This window comes from Macaca fascicularis, chromosome X (assembly GCF_037993035.2).
Source record: "Macaca fascicularis isolate 582-1 chromosome X, T2T-MFA8v1.1".
NCBI lineage: Eukaryota > Metazoa > Chordata > Mammalia > Primates > Cercopithecidae > Macaca > Macaca fascicularis.
This window is the reverse complement of record NC_088395.1, coordinates 41,332,410-41,352,328: the sequence shown is the minus strand read 5'-3', so window position 1 is coordinate 41,352,328 and position 19,919 is coordinate 41,332,410. Positions and strand designations below refer to the sequence as shown.

The following is a 19,919-nucleotide window of genomic DNA, read 5'->3' as shown; positions in this document are numbered from 1 at the left end:
ACTGACACACTTGACTTTTATCCTGCTCATTCTTCCACTGTTCAACCATCCTTCATATCGGATACTTCAAAGAACGGTGAGACTCTCACCCATGTAAAATTGTTGGGAAGTATAAGCCAATTTCTAGTACATGCTGTACATCAGTAAGGGCCTTTTAGATTTCCATCTATTACAAAAATTCTGTTTCACTGTATTTCAAGCTAACATCTTCATCTTTCATTGCAAATACTTATGAGAGTCATTCTGTATCCAAGAGGCATCTCAAAAAACAGCACTGGATGACAACCAAAAAAATAACATTTTACAATTTTTCAGGCAAGAGCACTTTATTTTCACCTCTGAAAATAAACCACAATTGACAACAACAAAGGAGACTGTGCAGTTCAACTTTTTATTTTAATAAAATCAGAATATGCACAGCACATGCAGTGCTAGCATCTAAACTAATACAATAAGCAATTACTAAAGCTACAGTGACTTGAGGTTCAATCTTTACATTCAGCAAGTTTAAATCCTTACATGATTTTTGAAACCTTATTAACTGAAAATATTGCTTGCTGATAAAACTTGCTCAAATGCTATTGCTGAATGTACAAGTCACTGATTATGCCAATACAACAAAGATAACCACATGTTTGAGGATTGCAATGTGCCAGACATTCACTGAAAAAAAAAACAAACAAAAAAAAACACACAACTAAACAAAATTCACACAACAAACATCTGAGATTCTGGACACTTCACATCAGTGTTTTGAAGTGTTTCATTAATATCTTAAGACAAGTGTATCAAAACCTTGGCATGATTTAATTTCAAGTCGCCAATTTTGTTTTTACTAACATCAGAAAGTTATGGCTACACTGCCAACGCCGGGTCTGCTTAATTTGACTTAAGAGTTTAATATGACTTAACATTAAAAGCTCACACTACCCCGAAATATATAATTTCACGCATACGGTGACATTCAACATTCAAGTGCCAGTGTTTTTGTACTGTCTTTTGGTCAAGTTTCTTTAAACTTTCAAAGAATCACTTTTAGGCTTACAAAAATAAATATTTGTCAAAATGTTCAATAAATATTACATAAAACTAGCAGCAAAAAGTATCTAGAAATCTGTCGTGTGCAAATAGTTTTCTTCTCAACTATCATTCCCATGGTCCCAAATAAATTTTAGAATCTAGTCCCATCCCCTTCCTAGACAAGCTGCGTTCAACAATCTCCAAGAGACAAAGTAAGATTGGAAGTTTAAGGACACGCACACAAGACATATATATAAAATTCTCTGAATGTGCAATAAAAGAAGTACTTTGTAAAAAGTTATGGGCAAAATGTACAAGGGCCTAAACCTAGACTAATTGAAATAGCACCATAACAAATGACCTCAATACTGTCAAGTGCACCTACTTAATAAAAGTTTTAGAACAAGGCACAATACACTTGAAAATCTATTGCACTTTAGGAAATTTTTGCCGTCTTCCTATGCCACTGTAAAAAGATGGAGCGTTTTCATCACTGCATTCTGGCCACAAAATTAGCACAGAATTCAAAGTGGCAGAGGCATTTTAGTGGTGGACAATGCTCATCTTTGGCCAGATTTAGCATAAACAGACTATAAATACAATGGAAACCTATGCAACTAAAACTGACTAAAACTGCACTGTAGAGCAGAATTGACACCTTGTGCAGTTATGTACATATTTCCAACCTGTGTGATCTCAAAGATTTCAGTTTGTTACTCTTCTGGAGCCATTTTACAAAGTCTATAGTAAGCCAGTTTAACATCTCAACGCAGCTTGAACAGAGTAATGTGAATCGGCATTTAAAATAAAGCCTGCTGCATTTAATTCTTCCTGTTCATACCCTCTTGACCAAAAAACATCAACACTAGCATGCGTTATTAGACCAAAAATCATCCAAGGCCCTAATGAGGGCTGGTCATTGCTGTGGTCAGCCATTCTACCATTTCAATTTCATTTATGGCAGGCATTTAAAAAGTCTAAGTAGATGAATTCTCCTAAAAACCTATTTCAAGTTATCAGACCTTTAAACTTTCCCTGTAATAGTATGCCCACATTTGGCTAGCTCATTAATTAATGATCTGCCTAAACGTTGAAAGAGGAATTGCTGTATTTACTTGCATTAACTTTGAAAACAGTGCTTTGAATGTATGCATGTATTCATACATCACCTTATCATGACTGGAATGGCTTAAAGACTATCAGGTTCTAAATACCTATCCAGGATAGAGTGAGCAAATCAGAACTTTAACTTAATACAGTTTGCCACATTAGAAACTAATTCCATTAATATGCTTCAAGACATTTGTTGTTTGTTTTCCCCCAATCTGCAAGTATCAAAAAGCCCTAATGCAGGCTACCGCATAAGTTTTTCCTTATATTATTTATGGATGAATCGATGATTCCTGTTAAGTTGTATCACACCTGTGTGCCAAGGTTTGATTTTAGCCCAAGTTCAGTAAATTTATTTTGTCAAAACAATTGATATCTTGAGCATTACTGAGCCAACAGGACATCAAAATAAAAAGTTGTCTAAAGTTAAAGGCACAGTACATTAACAAACAAATGATCCTCAGTCACAAAATTATAAATGCAGTTTGGGATGGGGATAGGCGGGAGGGGAGTTAATCCAAACTACAGCAATGAAGTCTTCAAACCACCTTCTGAACAGGGCTGCTGATTGTTACTTTCATTTCTTCTTGTGACCTTGAGCTCCCTTAAAAAAAAAATTTCAGTGGAGAATCACAGCTGGTAATGTACTGCGAGTTCTTGAAGCTACACAAGGTATAGTCTGGCTAAGTTACATGTGGTTTCCATATTAGCTTGTTTGGCAGGGTGACCTACTGCAAAGCAGGCTCAGTTACCCCACCAGTCAACCCCCTGGGAGTTATAATTTCCTCCATATCCATCACTGTTGTAAAAGCCTCCATAGCCACCTAATGAGAGATTTAAAAGAGAGATAAATTAATGAAGTTATCCATCATTAAATACAATCCTTCCCTTAAGTACTTTGCCATCAAGTTTCTATAGTGCTGATCTTAAATGGTTTAATTAGACTTTGAAAAAGATGACTAAACGGAAAAAAACCCTTCCCAAAGCTATGAAGTTACAGATTAACACTACCTCCACCGAATCCTCTGCTGCTACCGTGGCCACCTCCGCCACTGCGGCTGCTGCTTGCACGGCTGCTGCTGAAGCTGGAACTGCTGGCACCACTACTTTGTCGGTAGTCTCTGGCACCAAACCCTCCACTAAATCTGCTACTATAAGAAAAAATTTATGTTGGTTCACATGAAGATGAAATTCCACTGAAGTAACCTAACTCTTACATACTTCCCAATGACCAATTTCTATTTTTCCATTCAAACAATTCCCCATCCAGCCATATTTTCCCCAACATTAGAATGGAGTGTCATCCATTCTAATACAACCCCTTACCAAAGAATCTAGAAAGCCTAAGATGATTCAGCTTTTTAAATACTGTGAAGTTAACGCTGGACATCATGCATGCAGAGGAAACACTAGAAACTGTAAGTCAACACCTATTACACCATATATACCTCACCTCTTAGAACGTCCACGACTGCTACCCTTGTAGTGGTGTTCATAAGCCATGTTTTCTAACCAAGATGGCACTTCTTGTTTAGCTTCAACAAGAAGATCCAACAAATCCTTAGTAATATTTATGTTCCTCTCGTTAAAGAATGAGGTTGCCAGGCCTAAAAGAGTCCCCAAAAAACTATATAAACAAACGTCTTCCACAAAGTAACTTGCTACCCTACTTTCCTATGCAGAAATATTTAAAATATTACAATCTATTATTTAAACAAGTGCTTTGAGCAAAATCTTTTGTCACTTTCATTGTTAAAAATGTATTTTAGATCCTAGCAAGTTCTTTGCTGCACGCATCACAGCTAAAAACATGAAATCATCAAGTAATCAAATACTTACCAAGGTTTCCTACACGTCCTGTACGACCAATGCGATGTACGTATTCTTCAATATCACTTGGCAAGTCAAAATTGATAACATGTTTCACATTTGAAATGTCCAGTCCTCTTGCTGCTACCTGAAAAATAACTTATATGAGATATGGCCCACTTAAAAGAAAAATACTTGAACATGCTCAACTTGAATCAAAGAAGGATGTTTATACATACTGCTGTAGCCACTAGAATTGGGCTTTTTCCTGAGCGGAACTGGTGAAGGGCCTCTTCCCTATCCCTCTGAGAACGGTCTCCATGGATACTGGTACATGCGTATCCTTCATGGTATAAGAAATCCTCCAGAGAATCTGCACCCTTTTTGGTCTCCACAAACACTAAGGTCAGTGAATCCTTGCCTGTCGTTGAAAAATTATAGGTTTTTGTCACTAATATGGCTTAGTTCTCTTTGCACTTATGTATGCACAATTTTCATGTGTCAATTAAAATACATATCTTCTTAAAAATGGGCTTTTAACAGCATGTTTTGAATTGAGGAGGAAAAGTAATAAAGGTAATCCAAATACATTTAAGAGATGGGGGGGTCTCACTATATTGCCCAGGCTGGGAGTAAACTGGCCATTCACAGGTGCAATCATGGCATACTACAGCCTCAGCCTGCCAAGTAGCTGGGACTACATGCACGTACCACTGCACCCAGCCCAAATGGATCACCACCAGAGCAATGAAAATTATTCATAATTTTAGATGGGTGCAGTGGTACGTGCCTGTAGGCCCAGCTACTCTGGAGGCTGAGGCAGGAGGATTGTCTAAGTCTACGAGTTCTGGGCTGTAGTGTACTATGCCTATCAGGTGTCCACACTAAGTTTGGGATCAACATGATAACCTCCCGGAAGCAAGGGAGCACCAGGTTGTCTAAGGAGGGGTGAACCAGCCCAGGTCAGAAACAGAGCAGGTCAAATACTCCCATGCTGATCAGTAATGGGATCGCGCCTGTGAATAACCCCTGCACTCCAGCCTGGGCAACACAGAGAAACCCCCATCTCTAAAAAAAAAATAAAAAATTCATAATGCTGGCTGGGCGCGGTGGCTCACGAGGCCTGTAATCCCAGCACTTTGGGAGCCCGAGACGGGCAGATCACGAGGTCAGGAGATCGAGACCATCCTGGCTAACATGGTGAAACCCCATCTCTACTAAAAATACAAAAAATTAGCCGGGTGCGGTAGCGGGCGCCTGTAGTCCCAGCTACATGGGAGCATGGGAGGCTGAAGCAGGAGAATGGCGTGAACCCAGGAGGCGGAGCTTGCAGTGAGCCGAGATTGCACCACTGCACTCCAGCCTGGGCAACAGAGCGAGACTCTGTCTCAAAAAAAAAAAAAAAAAAAATCAAAATGTTACCTGTTGCATTTAGGAGGTCAAGCAGAAATGACCGTTTGTCTGATTCTTCCACCCAAACTACTTTCTGTGTGATGTTTTCAGAGGTAGAGCCAACTCTTCCTACAGCCAAGAAGATATATTCATCTAAGAAATCACGAGCCAGCATCTGAAAGAAAAAAAATATTTTTATTACCTGAGATAAACAAATTTCTAAATAAATAAAATTTGCGGGGCCAGGCACGGTGGCTCAAGCCTGTAATCCCAGCACTTTGGGAGGCTGAGACAGGCAGATCACGAGGTCAGGAGATCGAGACCATCCTGGCTAACACGGTGAAACCCTGTCTCTACTGACAAAAAAAAAAAAAAAAAAAAAACTAGCCAGGCACGGTGGCGGGCACCTGTAGTCCCAGCTACCTGGAGGCTGAGGCAGAAGAATGGCGTAAACCCAGGAGGCGGAGCTTGCAGTGAGCTGAGCGCCACTGCACTCCTGGGCGACAGAGCGAGACTCCGTCTCAAAAAAAAATAAAATAAATAAATAAATAAGTAAAATTTGCAACATCCAACAGTACCTGTATTTCCTTAGGAAAAGTAGCACTAAACATCATAGTGTGGCGGACACCCTTTGGAGGCATAGTATCTTGTTCAACTATTCTACGAATCTGAGGCTCAAACCCCATATCCAACATCCGATCAGCTTCATCTAACACCAAGTATCTGTCATGTCATGAAAAAAAAAAACCTGAGTTTAGAATGAGGAGAAATCAAGATGGTTTTAGTATGGCTGTTAGTATAATTGCAATTGTGTAAGTTACTACAATTATATATTCATTAAGGTGGTGCCTCACACTGCGTAATTTTACAGACCCAGCACAGGATCCTTGCCACTACATAAGTCATTCAAGATTACACAGCCAAATTAGCCCATCCTAGTTGACTGTCCCACGAGCTGATCATTCTAAGCCTCCACCAAGATGTTACTACTGATTTTTCAACATTAAAATTACCATGAACAAGATTTTTGTAAAAGTTAGATGTCTGAAATACATCACTTCTCAATCTTAAAATTTAGACAATGTTGCCACCACTAATGGCCAGTAACTTTAATACTGCATCCCATACATTTAAAAATTAACATAGCCAAGCGCCGATGGCTCATGCCTGTAATCCCAGCACTTTGGGAGGCCAAGGCAGGTGGATCACCTGAGGTTGGAAGTTCGTGACCAGCCTGACCAACACGGAGAAACCCCGTCTCTACTAAAAATACAAAAATTAGCTGGGCGTAGTGGCACATGCCTGTAATCCCAGCTACTTGGGAGGCTGAGGCAGGAGAGCCACTTGAACCCGGGAGGTGAGGCTGCAGTGAGCCGAGATCGTGCCATGGCACTCCAGCCTGGGCAACAAGAGTGAAACTCCGCCAAAAACAAAACAAAACAAAAAAACATACTTGCAAAAGTCTAATCCAATCTTTCCTCTTTCCATCATATCCACTAGACGTCCTGGAGTGGCTACTAACAAATGGCATCCACGTTCCAAGTCTCGAATCTGCTGACCAATATCGGCACCACCATAAACCACGCAAGGACGAACTCTAGATCGGTATGAAAACTGTAAGCAAAAAAAGTTATGAACTTCAAGATCAAAATTTTTACATATTCATAAAACATTTAATTAGAATCAATGAAAAAGCTAATAATCACTGGAACTCATACTTACTTTTCTGGCTTCCTCGTAGATCTGTACTGCCAACTCTCTCGTTGGTGCTAATACCAAGGAGATTGGGTACTGTTTGCGGCGCCCATACCTTCCATTTTCCTAAGAAATAAATCAATTTTTAAGTTAACTCTACCTACCCTGTTTGAAAAGTTCATCACAACATAATTCCCTTTTGTAATTTATAGATTACAGATTACACTTGAAAACTGTTTTTCATTCGACTTAAGTCTTAGCATCATTTAGAAAGCCCTCTCAATGGCCTCCTACAAAGTTCTACAATAATTTCCCATTTTATAAAGAAACATCTACCTTCATGGCCCTCAAAGCCTCGCCTGGACCATCTGAATAAATCTGACTCAAGATGGGCAAGAGAAATGCTGCAGTTTTTCCAGACCCTGTTCAAAAACAAACAAATCCTGCTCATTAATTTTAAACAGACATTGGTAGATGACAGTGTTTTTTAACTGCCCTATTACTAGTAATTAGTACTTTTAGTTTATGATTAAGTTTTCCAAAAAGTGGCTTCTTTGGTCCATCTCTAAGAGGAGTCAGCAAACTGAGACAACTATTTTTGTAAATAAAGCCTGCTATTTTTATAAATAAAGCTCTTACGGAATACAGCCATACCCAATAATTTATGTATCATCTATGGCTTCTCTCACAGTCCAATAGCAGCGCTGAGCAGCTGCAAAACTGCATGGCCCATAAAAAAATATTTTATTGTCTAGTCCTTTACAGAAAAAATATGATAATGTTTTACTCTTATGAGCTGAGCTTACCTGTTTGGGCACAAGCCATCAAGTCTCTTTTCTCTTTGATAATAGGAATAGCGTGCTTCTGCACTGGAGTTGGGCGAGTATAACGAGTAAGCTCAATGTTTCCCATGATAATTTCTCCCATCTCAACATCACTGAACTGTGAAGAAATTCAATGGGGTTAGAAATGCTATCTAAAGCTATTTCTGTTTTATACTAATAATGGAAACAACCAACAGCTGATTTGTAACTCAGCTTATAGTTTAAGAAAATTACCATATTATACTTTTGAGAAAAAACAACCCCCAGGCTTACTGCACAAAGAAGACTTTGGGTTGTTCCTATGTTTGACCCATTTTCTATTTTAGGTAATAAATTATTCATAATGGTGACACTGAACTCAACTTCTCCTTTTCCACAAATCTATGAAGCTGCTGGTCTACATGACTTTATGAAGCTCACCTCACATTCTAATGTACCATGAAAACATTTACACCTCCCTGTGTCTTTAAAAGTCAAGTAAAAATACTTACACTTTCAATATGTGGAGGACAGTTGTTGCCTGTTGCCTCAACTGGAATGTCATCATATTTCTCAAAATTAATCCCAGTGTTGCCTCCAGAAAAGAGTTCCCTCAAATCAAAAGATGGGTAAGTTCATTTGTTATACTATAATGCTTCATCACAAGTAACATACACTTCAAAAACTTACTGTTCCAAGCGTTCACTTGGTGGGAGTGGTTTTGACCAATCATCTTCATCTGATTTGTCACACCAGCGACTGTTTCCACCACGTTCAAATTTGCCAAAGCCACTTCTGTCACCACGGCTGCCAATGCCGTCATAATCACTCCGTCCACGATCATCAAACCTGAACAGCACAAGCAATTAATCAGAATCATATCATTTAACCATTATCAGATTCTTATCCCTACTCTAGAACTGTATCTGGAGACTTAAGTTATGGCTAACTATAAGGATGTCAACAATCCAATTCTGAGTTATTTGACAAATAAGGCTCTCTAACCAGCATCATTTACATAACCTCATTTTCTAAAATCAGTAATCTTTATATTTCTATAAAGTCGTATAGCCTAAAAAGCCTCGCAGATGACAAAATTAAGAATAAAGATTTTACTTGAAACTGGCAAACAGCTCACAACCTTCATTTAAAGTGCTCATCCAAATATATTTAATGGTAGGGAAAAGAAGAAAATAGCACACCGAATATCAATTGTCCTAGTTATAATAGGATGTCACTTAAAGGACAATTCACCTGTGTGACTTTGGATAAAAGGTAGAAAATAATCCTTACCTGAACTAAGATGTTATTAGAGTTTTAGGCCTGTTTGCGAAAAATCAGGACACAGGACTAACAACAGCTATTAGGCACATGGGGTCAGTTCACCATACTTGTGTAACCAAAAATACAAGGTATTTAGAAATTGTTATAGAGTCCACAAAAATCCCAACCAAATTAGGCCATTCACTAGAGGAACTTACTCTTTTAAGTGGAACATATAAAACTCGAGAAATAGAATAACTCATTTCATTATGCCAATGAACATATTCCTATTTTCATCTAATTTCTAACTAAGAGGTTCAATTTAGTAAAAGCCTCTTACAGCTAAGAAAATACAATGACTAAACAGACATAATGCTTGACATCCAAATGGGTGGTCAGGATAAGAACTTACTAAACTGTTATTACACATACACATAAGGTGGTAAGACAAGAAATCACTTACCTTCCCCTTGATCCACTTCCACGATCACTGAAGAAGCTAGACTTCCCTCTTGAATCACTACGAGATCCAAAACTGCTATACGCATCCTTATCTTTGCTAGAACTCCACCCTGAACTGTCTTTGTCGTAGAAACCTTCGATTAAAAGAGCACAAATCCATTTTATTATTAATTAGAAATAGGAACCATGTTAAGGTATTATCAATCTTTCTGAATTTGAAGGCCTCCACTGACTATCTTATCTCTGTGGGCTCGAGGTTCAATCTCAAGATATTCCTACCATGGTCCTATAAGACAACCAAGATTTACAGCTGGTTTACACCAGGACAAAGTTTTTAATTCTCCCCACCAGAAAATATTGTCCACTGGCCAGGAACGGTGGCTCACGCCTGTAATCCCAGCACTTTGGGAGGCCAAGGCAGGCAGGTCACTTGAGGTCAGGAGTTCGAGACTAGCCTGACCAACGTGGAGAAATCCCGTCTCTCTAAAAATACAAAATTAGCCGGGCGTGGTGGCACATGTCTGCAATCCCAGCCACTCAGGAGGATGAGGTAGGAGAATCACTTGAACCTGGGAGGTGGAGGTTGCAGTGAGCCAAGATCGCGCCATTGCACTTCAGCACGGGAAACGAGTGAAACTCTTGTCTCAAAAAAAAAAAAAAAAAAAAATTTTACTGTACACTAAATCAAGCAATCTGACTTGTTTTTGAATGAATACTACCTCTAAGTGGTCAACAGCTTTGCCTATAACACATTGATTATGATACTGTTGTATGATCATCACAATTTAATTTCCATTCATTTTATAGGTGTGAATGGGTTTACTAGGAAACAGTTACTATTGTTTCCATGTTTCTTGGAGGTGGTATTCATTTAGAACATTCTTAGACTGTCAGATTACTTGGTTTAATACAATATTTTTCAGTTTCAATAGTATAAAGCACAAGAATACTACTGTCAAATGGTACTATTATTTTAGTGGTTCGTCTACTATAAGCTTGATGACAATCAGGAATACCTGGGAAAAAGAAAAACCCTCATCACTATATATTCTCAGTATAGACAAGGTTCCTGGGTACAGCTATAAATATCCAAGTAAGTGGATGACAAACATGTAAATTAGCCCAAAGACAGATAGAGGGTTTAAACACAAGTAGAGTGTTTAGCTTCAGCAACACCTTATTAGAAACAGCTTCTGAATTCAGTTACTTTCCTTCTGCCTTCTACCTCCTACTGTTAGGCCAGTCAGGTGACCAACAGCCTTTGCTAGCAAGAAATAGTTGAGTTAGAGTGCCAGATCTCTTCCAGCTCTAAAACCTCTATGATACTGCCATATACATGAGGGTCAATTCTAGCTAGTATACTCAGAATACTGAGAACATCCATGACGATAAAGACAAATTCCACAGCAACCTCCCCTTAAAAAGAATATAATGCCAGCCAGGCACGGGGGCTCACGCCTGTAATCCCAGCACTTTGGGAGGCTGAGGCGGGCGGATCACTTGAGATCAGGAGTTCCACACAAGCCTGGGCAACAAGGCAAAACCCCTAAATACTAAAATACACAAAAACTAGCCAGGCGTGGTGGCGCATGCCTGTGATCCCAGCTACTTGGGAGGCTGAGGCAGGAGAATCACTTGAATCCAGGAGGTGGAGGTTGCAGTGAGGCTCTGCACTCCAGCCTGGGCAACAGAGCGAGGCTCTGTCTCAAAAATAAAAAAATAAAAATAAAAAAAGAATATAATGCCAAAGTGATCTTCCCATAGAAGTAATACAGATTTTATATACATGTATCGCTAGGACAGTGAAGGTAACACAGACTACATATGGAGAGGAACAGCAGCAAACCATGTGCTCCCGTGTGGACTCTCCACTCTTCCTATCTGCCTTCTTTATACAGTATCTTCCCTCCTCCTTTAGTTTTCCTGACTTTCCCTTTTCCTCCAAATTTTGAATGGTCTAATTTTACAGAATATAAAGCACCCGAACAGCTGTCTCATAATATGAAACATACACTAGCTGTTATCTATCGCTACATTACAATTGCAATGGGAAAGACGCCAGATAGTGTAATATATTTTGGACAAAACCCTTCAACAGCAGCAAGGCAAGGAGATGAAACCAGAGAATCACTCCCAACGCTGTAACTTGTTAACTATTCTATGATAAGCCCATCTTCATTTCTGACAACTGTGCCAAGACAGAAATAACCAGGTTGTTATCATTATGCAGCTTGGTTGACACAGTAGGGGCACCCACCTCTTCCAAACTAAAACCATGCTGTGAATGATTACAAACAGATTCAGCACAAGACTAGCGAAACTGTACAAAACCATGCCCTTGGCGTCAGAACAGTTTGACACAGGAATGCCGAATTTCCCACTGTGTAACATTAGATGAGTTTTTCCAACGTTATTAAGCTCTAATATTTGAACCAAGGCTGACAGAAGCATAAAAGAACACTATGTTTAGACATCCCCCAAATGCCTCATTTTCCTTAAGGCTTTGACTAACTTCTAAAGGAGGCAAAAAAATAGACCAACGAAGTTACTTGTGGGGACCTACCTTTAGTAGCTTCTCGGTTCCTTAAATGAGGAGGAATATAGCGCCCTTCTAAAAAAAAATACATATATATATATAATTAAATGCCAAAAAACCTTCCATTTAAATTTCTGTTACTAAAAAATGATTCCGGGAAATTAAAATCTCCAGCCTTCCAATCTGATTACTTACCTGGACATTGAGAGGGGGGAAAAAAAGAATCTAATTTTAAATGGGTTATTGCTTCATAAGGAGAACTTTGAAAGGAGTTTGATTTAAAAAAAAAAAAAAAAAAAAAAGCTGATTTGGAACCTAATAGTTGAAATCCACAAATTGAGCACATTTAGCCACTAGTCGTCATTTAATGTGACTTTTTTTAAAGGCCTGCTAGATTTAAGAGAACTGTCATAAAAACTAAGAGGATCACTTACAGCATTAAGTATTACTGTAACAATTTAAGATTACTCATGTAATAAATCTCACAATCTTTTGTTTCTATGCCAGTAAGTTGCAAAACATACAATAAACATATAAGGAAAAGCTGCAAAGGGGAGTTAATTTCAAGGAATTGCAGGTTTTAATTTGGGGCTTGCTGAGTTTAAGTTGACGGCTGCTCTGTACGCAGGCAGGAATACAGCCTAAACTATGGATAAGCAAAAAAAAGCACATAATATAAACCCAAATAAAATCAATTTGCTTTATAACTAGTAAACATGTCATTTAACTTTCTTTTTCTAGACTGAATTAAACGTTTTTAAAAATCTCCATTAGGACAATCAGTTCCTAAAAGATTCTTAGCATGACAAATAAGGTGAAAGTTAAAGCAAACACCAATTTTGTGCCCAGTGAGCCTGTTCTTGCCTAAAAATGAGGACACATCACAGCCCATACCCACTTGTTTTAATAAGTAGGAAGAGATCTGAGCTAAACATAAGGGTCTATTGCCTTATTACGTTATAATAAACCAGTAAGATCCCCTATCTTAACACTAACCTCTAACAAGTCTCTAAACAACCCCCCTTAAAAGAAAAAAAGCAACTTTTCTAATGCCTTTTTAAAAGAAATGACACATTTGAAATTCTAACCTAACCACCAATCCAAAATTCAGTATAGTCTTCTGTTCTTCAGGAGAAAGGAGCAGCTATAACCGATGAATATAGTCAGTTAACAGGGACACATCCCCATCACCTCTAAACTGGGCTCAGGATTTATAATGGACGAAAACTCTTCTAGCGATAATATGATATAATAAGGTTCCTTTCAATGGTTAACTGCTTTTACTCAAGAGAGCCAGCTAGAAAGGCAACGACGACGCTCTCCAGGCGCGGTGGCTCATGCCTGTAATCCCAGCACTTTGGGAGGCCAAGGCAGGTAGATCACCTGAGGTAGGGAGTTCGAGACCAGCCTGACCAACATGGAGAAACCCCATCTCTACTAAAAATACAAAATGAGCCAGGTGTGGTGGTGCATGCCTGTAATCTCAGCTACTCGGGAGGCTGAGGCAGGAGAATCGCTTGAACCCAGAGGCAGAGACTGCAGTGAGCCGAGATCACACCACTGCACTTCAACCTGGGCAACAAGAGCAAAGCTCCATCTCAAAAAAAAAAAAAAAAAAAAGGCAACAATGCTTTAGATTGATCACTAGGTACTACATAACCCTGTAACACAAAGACTACATAATTCTTTAAGCAGTAAAAATTGAAAGGCAAATTTCTTAAATTTTAAATAAGCCCAATGAAATCTTAAGACATTAAGCTCTAATATTCAATAAATCCATAAGATGTTTTACTTACTGCTGGCTGTACTTCCTCCACTCTGATTATCTGAAGAGTTCAGGTCTAGGCCAGCAAACTAGAAGAGAGTGAGATGATTAGCACCCCATGTGCTCAAATACTGTATTAAGAGAAAACTAGTCGCGCCCTCTAGCATTTGCTAGCACTGCATTCAAGTAGTTGGCCAGTCCACCTCACAGGGCTGATACCAACTCTTAATGAGAAAGTGACTAAGAATGCTTTCAAATCTGTAACGCTCTAGGCAAATGCAAAATATTACTATTGTATATACTACAGAAGGCGGTACACCAAGATGCTTGTGCTATTCAGTAGAAACTGTCCAAATTTCATTCATTCATTCAAAACGAATTTTCACTGCAACATGTTCCATAGCACAGGCTCCCTAATCACCAAACTAAAGCTTACACTGAACCTCAAAATTATTCTTCAATGTCAAATAGATAAGGGATTCGTTTTAGTGCCAGTCATAAACATTTCCAACGCCAACTTTCTGTAGTACCTGGTATTTTAAACCTAAAAAGCACACCTGAAAAATGTCAGGACAAATTTTGAATTGGCCGTTCTTTAGTTCCTTCATCCCCAAATATTGCCTACGTATTTTTAGTCGGGTAGTACTCTTAAGAACAACAAAAAAAAGCAATATACCAACCACTTACACAAAACACTATGTTAAGCACAACTCTGAGGTAGTTTGACTGTTAATTCGTTTGGTTTTTTTTTTGAGACAGAGTCTCCCTCTGTCACCCAGGCTGGAATTCAGTGGTGTGATCTCGGCTCACTGCAATCTCCGCCTCCCCGAGTAGCTGGTATTACAGGGGTGCGCCACCACGCTAGGCTTTTTGTATTTTTAGTAGAGACGGGGTTTCGCCATGTTGGCCAGGCTGGCCTCCTGACCTCAGGTCAGGTGATCCACCTGCCTTGGCCTCCCAAAGCGCTGGGATTACAAGCATGAGCCCGGCTTGAAGTAGTTACCTGTTTATTACCCCATTGTAACAGAAGTTCAAAAATGACTTTGAATAAATGGTACAACTGGCATTCAATGCTCTTAGGGAGTAGGACGTTTTAGTGCCTTTCATCTATATTTCTACCCATCTCCCTTACACTGGTATCTCAAAAGCCTCAACATTCTTGAAAAGGGTTATATGCTACCTTCGTAACGTTGTATAACTAACCAGGAACTACTCACAAGTAGTTGGTGGAAAAAACTGTACATGCAAAGTGTTTCATTTTTCTCAAAAAAGCCACAAAAGACCAAGTTACACAGTACCGTTGCCAACCTGTTTGCAAAAGATACACTATATACCATGTTTATAAATCTTGTGTTTAAAGCTCAGTATGATACTGCCAAACTGCAGGCATCATCAATGGAGTCACTGAAAACTGGAAGCAGATGCTGAGTGTAAGACTTCAGGCACCTAATTTCCAGAATTTCTATGAGAAAAAACACCACCGCGCTTTCTCTTGCTACCGTTAATACTTTAAAGCACGGCAGAACCACAAACTTTCCTTTTGCACTTGTTATAGTACAATTTTGCTTTTTAAATAAGGTTCACTGCTGCCTAGAATCCTTAAAAGGACACTGTAGCTAAATGGAAAATGGTAAAACTGGGAATACTCTGTGCTGCTGGTAGATTGTTAAAATGTCTGTGTTCAATTCAACATATGAAGTGTCAACAATTAGAGGATTTAATATAATTGGTTCATTAACAGGGAGAAAATGCTCCCAAAGGAACAGATCAATTCCTAAAAAATATTACATATGACTACATTAAAATACGTATTCAATTAATTTGTGCCACTAAACTTAGTCCCAGGATTATTCCGGAGTTTGTGAAATCAACTCCTAATCAGAAGTGTATTTAAAGGCTCCGCATAACCCACACAAGAGCTTATCTGAAACGTGGTGCCACTGTTGCGGCGGGATGCAGTCTTCCTGCCACCAAAACCCAAAACCTTCTCTCAGATCACACGTCCTCCTCTCCTCTGCCCCTAAATCCTTAGAAGAGGAGATTCTGTCTAAAAGACTGGGGGGGCCTCGGACCCATCGCGAGATTCTACTCCACAGGCAGCAACAAGTCAACAACAAAACTGTTTACTTCCCCCAAAAGCCGGGTGTTTTTCCAAAGGCGGATTCCTGGATCAAAGTCACTAACATGAAGACACTCCCACAACCCGCGATGACCCCTCCACTCCAGAAAAACGCGGGGCTCCCGGCTAACTCGCCACACAGGGACAACCTGGGCCAAGCAAGGAGGAGAAAGGGCCTCGCTGGCTAACCTCCCCGCCGCGTCTAACCTCTATCTTCAGAGCCCAGCGGCCCATTCCTGCCTCCCCTCCCCGCCCCCACTCCTCCCCAATCTTCTGCGTCACAAAACTTTCCACTCCGGAAACGCAGCCTCCCCGGCCGCGGCGCCGGGCCTGCGGACCCTGCGGAACCTGGGCTGAAGCGAAAAGGCCTGCGGAAGGAACCCGGGAAAAACAAGACGCCCATTCCATCCTCCTTTCCAGGCCCTCGCCCGCCCGGGACCCGCCGTCTCCCGGGAGTGAGCCACAGCGCCTCCCAGCACCACACAAAAGAGACCGCCGCCATTACCCCAAGCGAAGGCCACCCCCTCCCCGCCGCGCCGCCCCCTCCCACATTCCTGGGCCGCGTTCCACCCCTTGCTCGCAGGCACGCAAACACCGAATGCCGCCGGGTCCTCCAGACGGTAATCCAGGCTGCGCCAGCCGTGAAGGCCGAAACCCTCCAGGCCAAAAGGGTCTCCAGTCGCGTCCCGCCGCGCTGCGCACTCCCGCAAACCACCCCCCCGGTCACTAATCAGTCGGGGTTCGCGCATGCGCGTCCCCGCGAGAGCACGCGCACTCCCTCCCCCCTCCGCCCGCCTGCGCACGCACACACAAAAGCCGCCATTGTGCTCGTCCCGGGGACAATACAGCGGGCCGAGACCGGGCCCGGGCGACAGCCCCAACCAACGTTCCTGTCCCTCCATAGCCCCGGGGCACCCAGGAAATGAAAAGTAAGGGTCCCGGTTAGCGCTGCGCCATTAGCCAGGTTAGGTCAGAGGAGGGATTCACGCAGCAGCCAGCCCAGTGGGGTCCTTGCGGCTCACCTGCTGGTCCAGCCCGAGCGCATTTTCCACCGCCACATGACTCATCCCTGAAGAGTACCGAGAACTCGGAGTCTTCCGCTGCTAAGCGAGTGTGTCTGTTCCACCGCGAAGGCCCTCTCACGGGAGAACTGCGGCTCTGGAGCGCACCGCGCGGCCACGGATCTAATATACCCGCTTGAAAGCCCGCTACGTCAGCACGTACAACGTGTGCCCTCCCTCTCACACTGCAATCCCCTGTCGCGGCGACTAATGCCCGGCTACTGCGCGCTCCCTCAGGTCTAACCTCACGGGATTTCCTACTTAGTCCCGTCGCCCCTAGCAGTCCTGTCTTGGAGCTTGGAGCGCCAAATGCTGTCCCAGTTCTCCCGAGCTACACTTCCCGTGCTCTCCGCTAAAACCGTAGTCTCAGCCTCGGAGGTCTCGAGATCTCGCGAGAACTTGCGTTTCCCGTTTACCACCAGCTAAAAGGCCTGGAAATGTTAACCTAGGCCTCTTCGCTCCCCTTTCCAACCCTATGCACTCAGCTTTAGTTTTTCGGGGTTTTTTTCTTGGGTTTTTTTTGTTTTTCTTTTTTTTTTTTTTTCCAACACTGGCCTTCACTCTTCTTCCTTTCTCAGTTCCCGGGCTTGGAGATGTGGTGGGATTTCTCCGGTCTAATCTGCCCTCGGTCTTCCGCATGTAGCCTCCCCGAAGTCGGAGCTAGGCAGACAGTCCCGAAACCGAGAGGGCGGCAGGCCACGTGACCGCAGGTGTCGCGTGCGGTGGCCATTTTGTGAAGCAGGAAACGGTGGCTTGAATATAGAGTGCTCGGGACGGGGGGGCGGGGAAGAGGAGGAGAGAACAGAGGGAAGGGGAGGAGGGGGAGGAAAAAGAGGGGAGCGGAGGAAGGGGAAAGGAGGAGGGAGGAGGGTAGGATGGTGACGGGGCGGGAGTCGGGGGGAAATGGAGGGGAGCCGGCGGCGCGCTGGTGGCCCGACACCTCCCTGCGCTGTTGCCTAGGCAGCGGGGGCGCCGCCTAGAAACACACAATGGCCCCTCCCGGCCAACCCCCCGACGTGTGCGCGCGCGCCCCCACCCCCCGCGGTGAGGGAACAATGAGACAGTCACGCGCTGATCCAGAGCCGCCGCTGGCGCGCCCTCCCGGGACCCCTGCCCTCCGCAGGAATGCGGGCTACATTTGCCCCTAGCTGCTTCTCGCTGGGCACCCAGCTGCTTAGGGCAGGTGAACACCGGCGTTGCGGGGAGCCTGCGGGTGGCGAACGGCTCTTCTAGGGCCCAAGGGTGTCGGGAATGTTTGTGGTCGGTGCAACCTGGGCCTGCAGGAGGGGCTGCAGCGGGGTTACCGGCCTGGGCTCGGGGTGACCCTCAGGCCGCTGCGGTGTATGAGGAACGGCAGGAACCAGGTTTCTGCCGTCGGAGGAACCTCTTCCCGTGGCCCCCTCCCAGGCAGGCCACCCCAAGTCCTGGCTTCGGTGCCGCAGGCCCTTAAATACAAGAAGATGTGTTTACTAGTGGATTCCCGGCTTTGAGCCGGCACACGCACATCCGTGGTTTCTTACGACCGCTTTCCCCTCTCCCTTCTGACCCTCAGCCCGACGGAATTAAATAAAACGCAGTGGTTTCCACCACCCTCCAAAGGGTCTTCTGCTGGCAGGATTCAAATAGTTCGTGCTCATCACATAATTTACCATACACAAAACTTCTCTCCCCAATTTTTAAAATCGAAATGGAAATTCGAACGAGATAGGGAGAGAATATCACACTGTCGGGGGCAAGTGGTTTAACGGCTTTGGGTCTCAATTTCCTCATCTGTAAAAGGAGTCTGCTACATTCCATAACCCTGTGAAAGACCCAACTCCTTTTCATAACTAGTATTTTCTAACGCCCCTTTTACCTATACTGAAATAACAAATCATAGGTAATACTATGTAAACCTACAAACACAATTTCAAAAAACATGACCTATTAACAAACGGAAGCAAAATGATTATAATAAAACAACGTATTATAATATGTTAATGCCGCTGCACAGCTACGCTAACTGGTAGGAAGATACCTGCCCAGTAGAGCCACAAATGCGAACTGGAAAGGTGTTTTGATTTCACAACTCGAGTTCCATGTACAGCATTGTTACTAGGAACCTCATTTTCCACAATGTTGAACTATTAATAATGTTTAAATAAAACAGTACAGTCTTCCTTCCGTTGAAATAGTAGTTGCATTTGTGGAAAATTCAGAATATATGGAAACTGGGCAAAGATACTTTGTGTTCATATGTAAAACAGTGTTAGTTCTAGGCTTAGATGATAATGAACTAGCTTTTCACCGACATCAGTGTCCAGTGGTTCAATTCTTCGCTCTATGGGAATGACCAGCATCACAGAACATCCTAGCATGCCTAGCTCCTGCCCACTAAATGCCAGTAGCCCTCGCCAGTCATTGTGACGACCAGAAATACACAGATTTCTACAATGCCCTTTGGAGAGTCACTAGGTTTAATGATATTAGGGTCCCTTCCTGCCCTGAGATTCGTGGATTCTCATGGAGTATTGGTGAAGGACCTCGGTTTTGTTTCAGTTTCGTTTTCCTATGAACCAGGGTAAACATGAGTCAGGTTCAAAAACTGTGAGTTCCGATAGCTCTTCAAAATGCATATAGCAACAATGGGATGCACTGACTACCCTGGTTCTGGGCTTTGTTTTACTTTTGAGTAGAGCCGAGTACAGGGTACCGCCATGGGAGTACCTAAAAGAATTAAAATATACAGCAGTTCCCTATTTTCAATTAACCCCTGCTCATAGGCATACTCAGTTCAAACCAACAGGGTATTTTGTTAATCAATATGTTATAATTGAAATATCCAATTGGAGAGGAAGCGGGAAAACATACAAAGCTTTGTCTTCAAACACATTCACTCTGAAAA

The 19,919-nt window shown here is 42.3% G+C and overlaps 1 protein-coding gene across 2 annotated transcripts; it reads right to left on the bottom strand.

Annotated features, from left to right (window-relative positions):
- Positions 1–372: 372 nt before the first annotated feature.
- Positions 373–17,134, bottom strand: DDX3X (DEAD-box helicase 3 X-linked). 2 transcript variants are annotated; one of them, XM_005593324.5, is made up of 17 exons: positions 16,997–17,134; positions 13,887–13,944; positions 12,118–12,165; positions 9,556–9,688; positions 8,520–8,678; positions 8,342–8,441; positions 7,833–7,968; positions 7,363–7,448; positions 7,054–7,152; positions 6,785–6,945; positions 5,910–6,054; positions 5,362–5,506; positions 4,179–4,360; positions 3,970–4,087; positions 3,584–3,737; positions 3,142–3,281; positions 373–2,954 (listed from the first exon to the last, which is right to left on the bottom strand). In XM_005593324.5, exons 1-17 carry the CDS (start codon positions 17,039–17,041, stop codon positions 2,875–2,877), a joined length of 1,989 nt encoding a protein of 662 aa, XP_005593381.1. In that variant the 5' UTR covers positions 17,042–17,134; the 3' UTR covers positions 373–2,874. The 2 variants fall into 2 exon arrangements, with proteins under 2 accessions (XP_005593381.1, XP_005593382.1); XM_005593325.5 differs by having other exon boundaries at positions 3,142–3,278.
- Between the last annotated feature and the right edge of the window lie 2,785 nt (positions 17,135–19,919).

Bases quoted from the DNA above. Each gene is read 5' to 3' on its own strand.
- DDX3X (XM_005593324.5), bottom strand. From the start codon at position 17,041: ATGAGTCATGTGGCGGTGGAAAATGCGCTCGGGCTGGACCAGCAG. The intron at 8,679-9,555 runs GTAAGTGATTTC...TGTGCTGTTCAG, and splicing joins GGAAGTGGATCAAGGGGAAG to GTTTGATGATCGTGGACGGA. The intron at 5,507-5,909 runs GTACTGTTGGAT...TTTTTCTTTCAG, and splicing joins CTTTTCCTAAGGAAATACAG to ATGCTGGCTCGTGATTTCTT.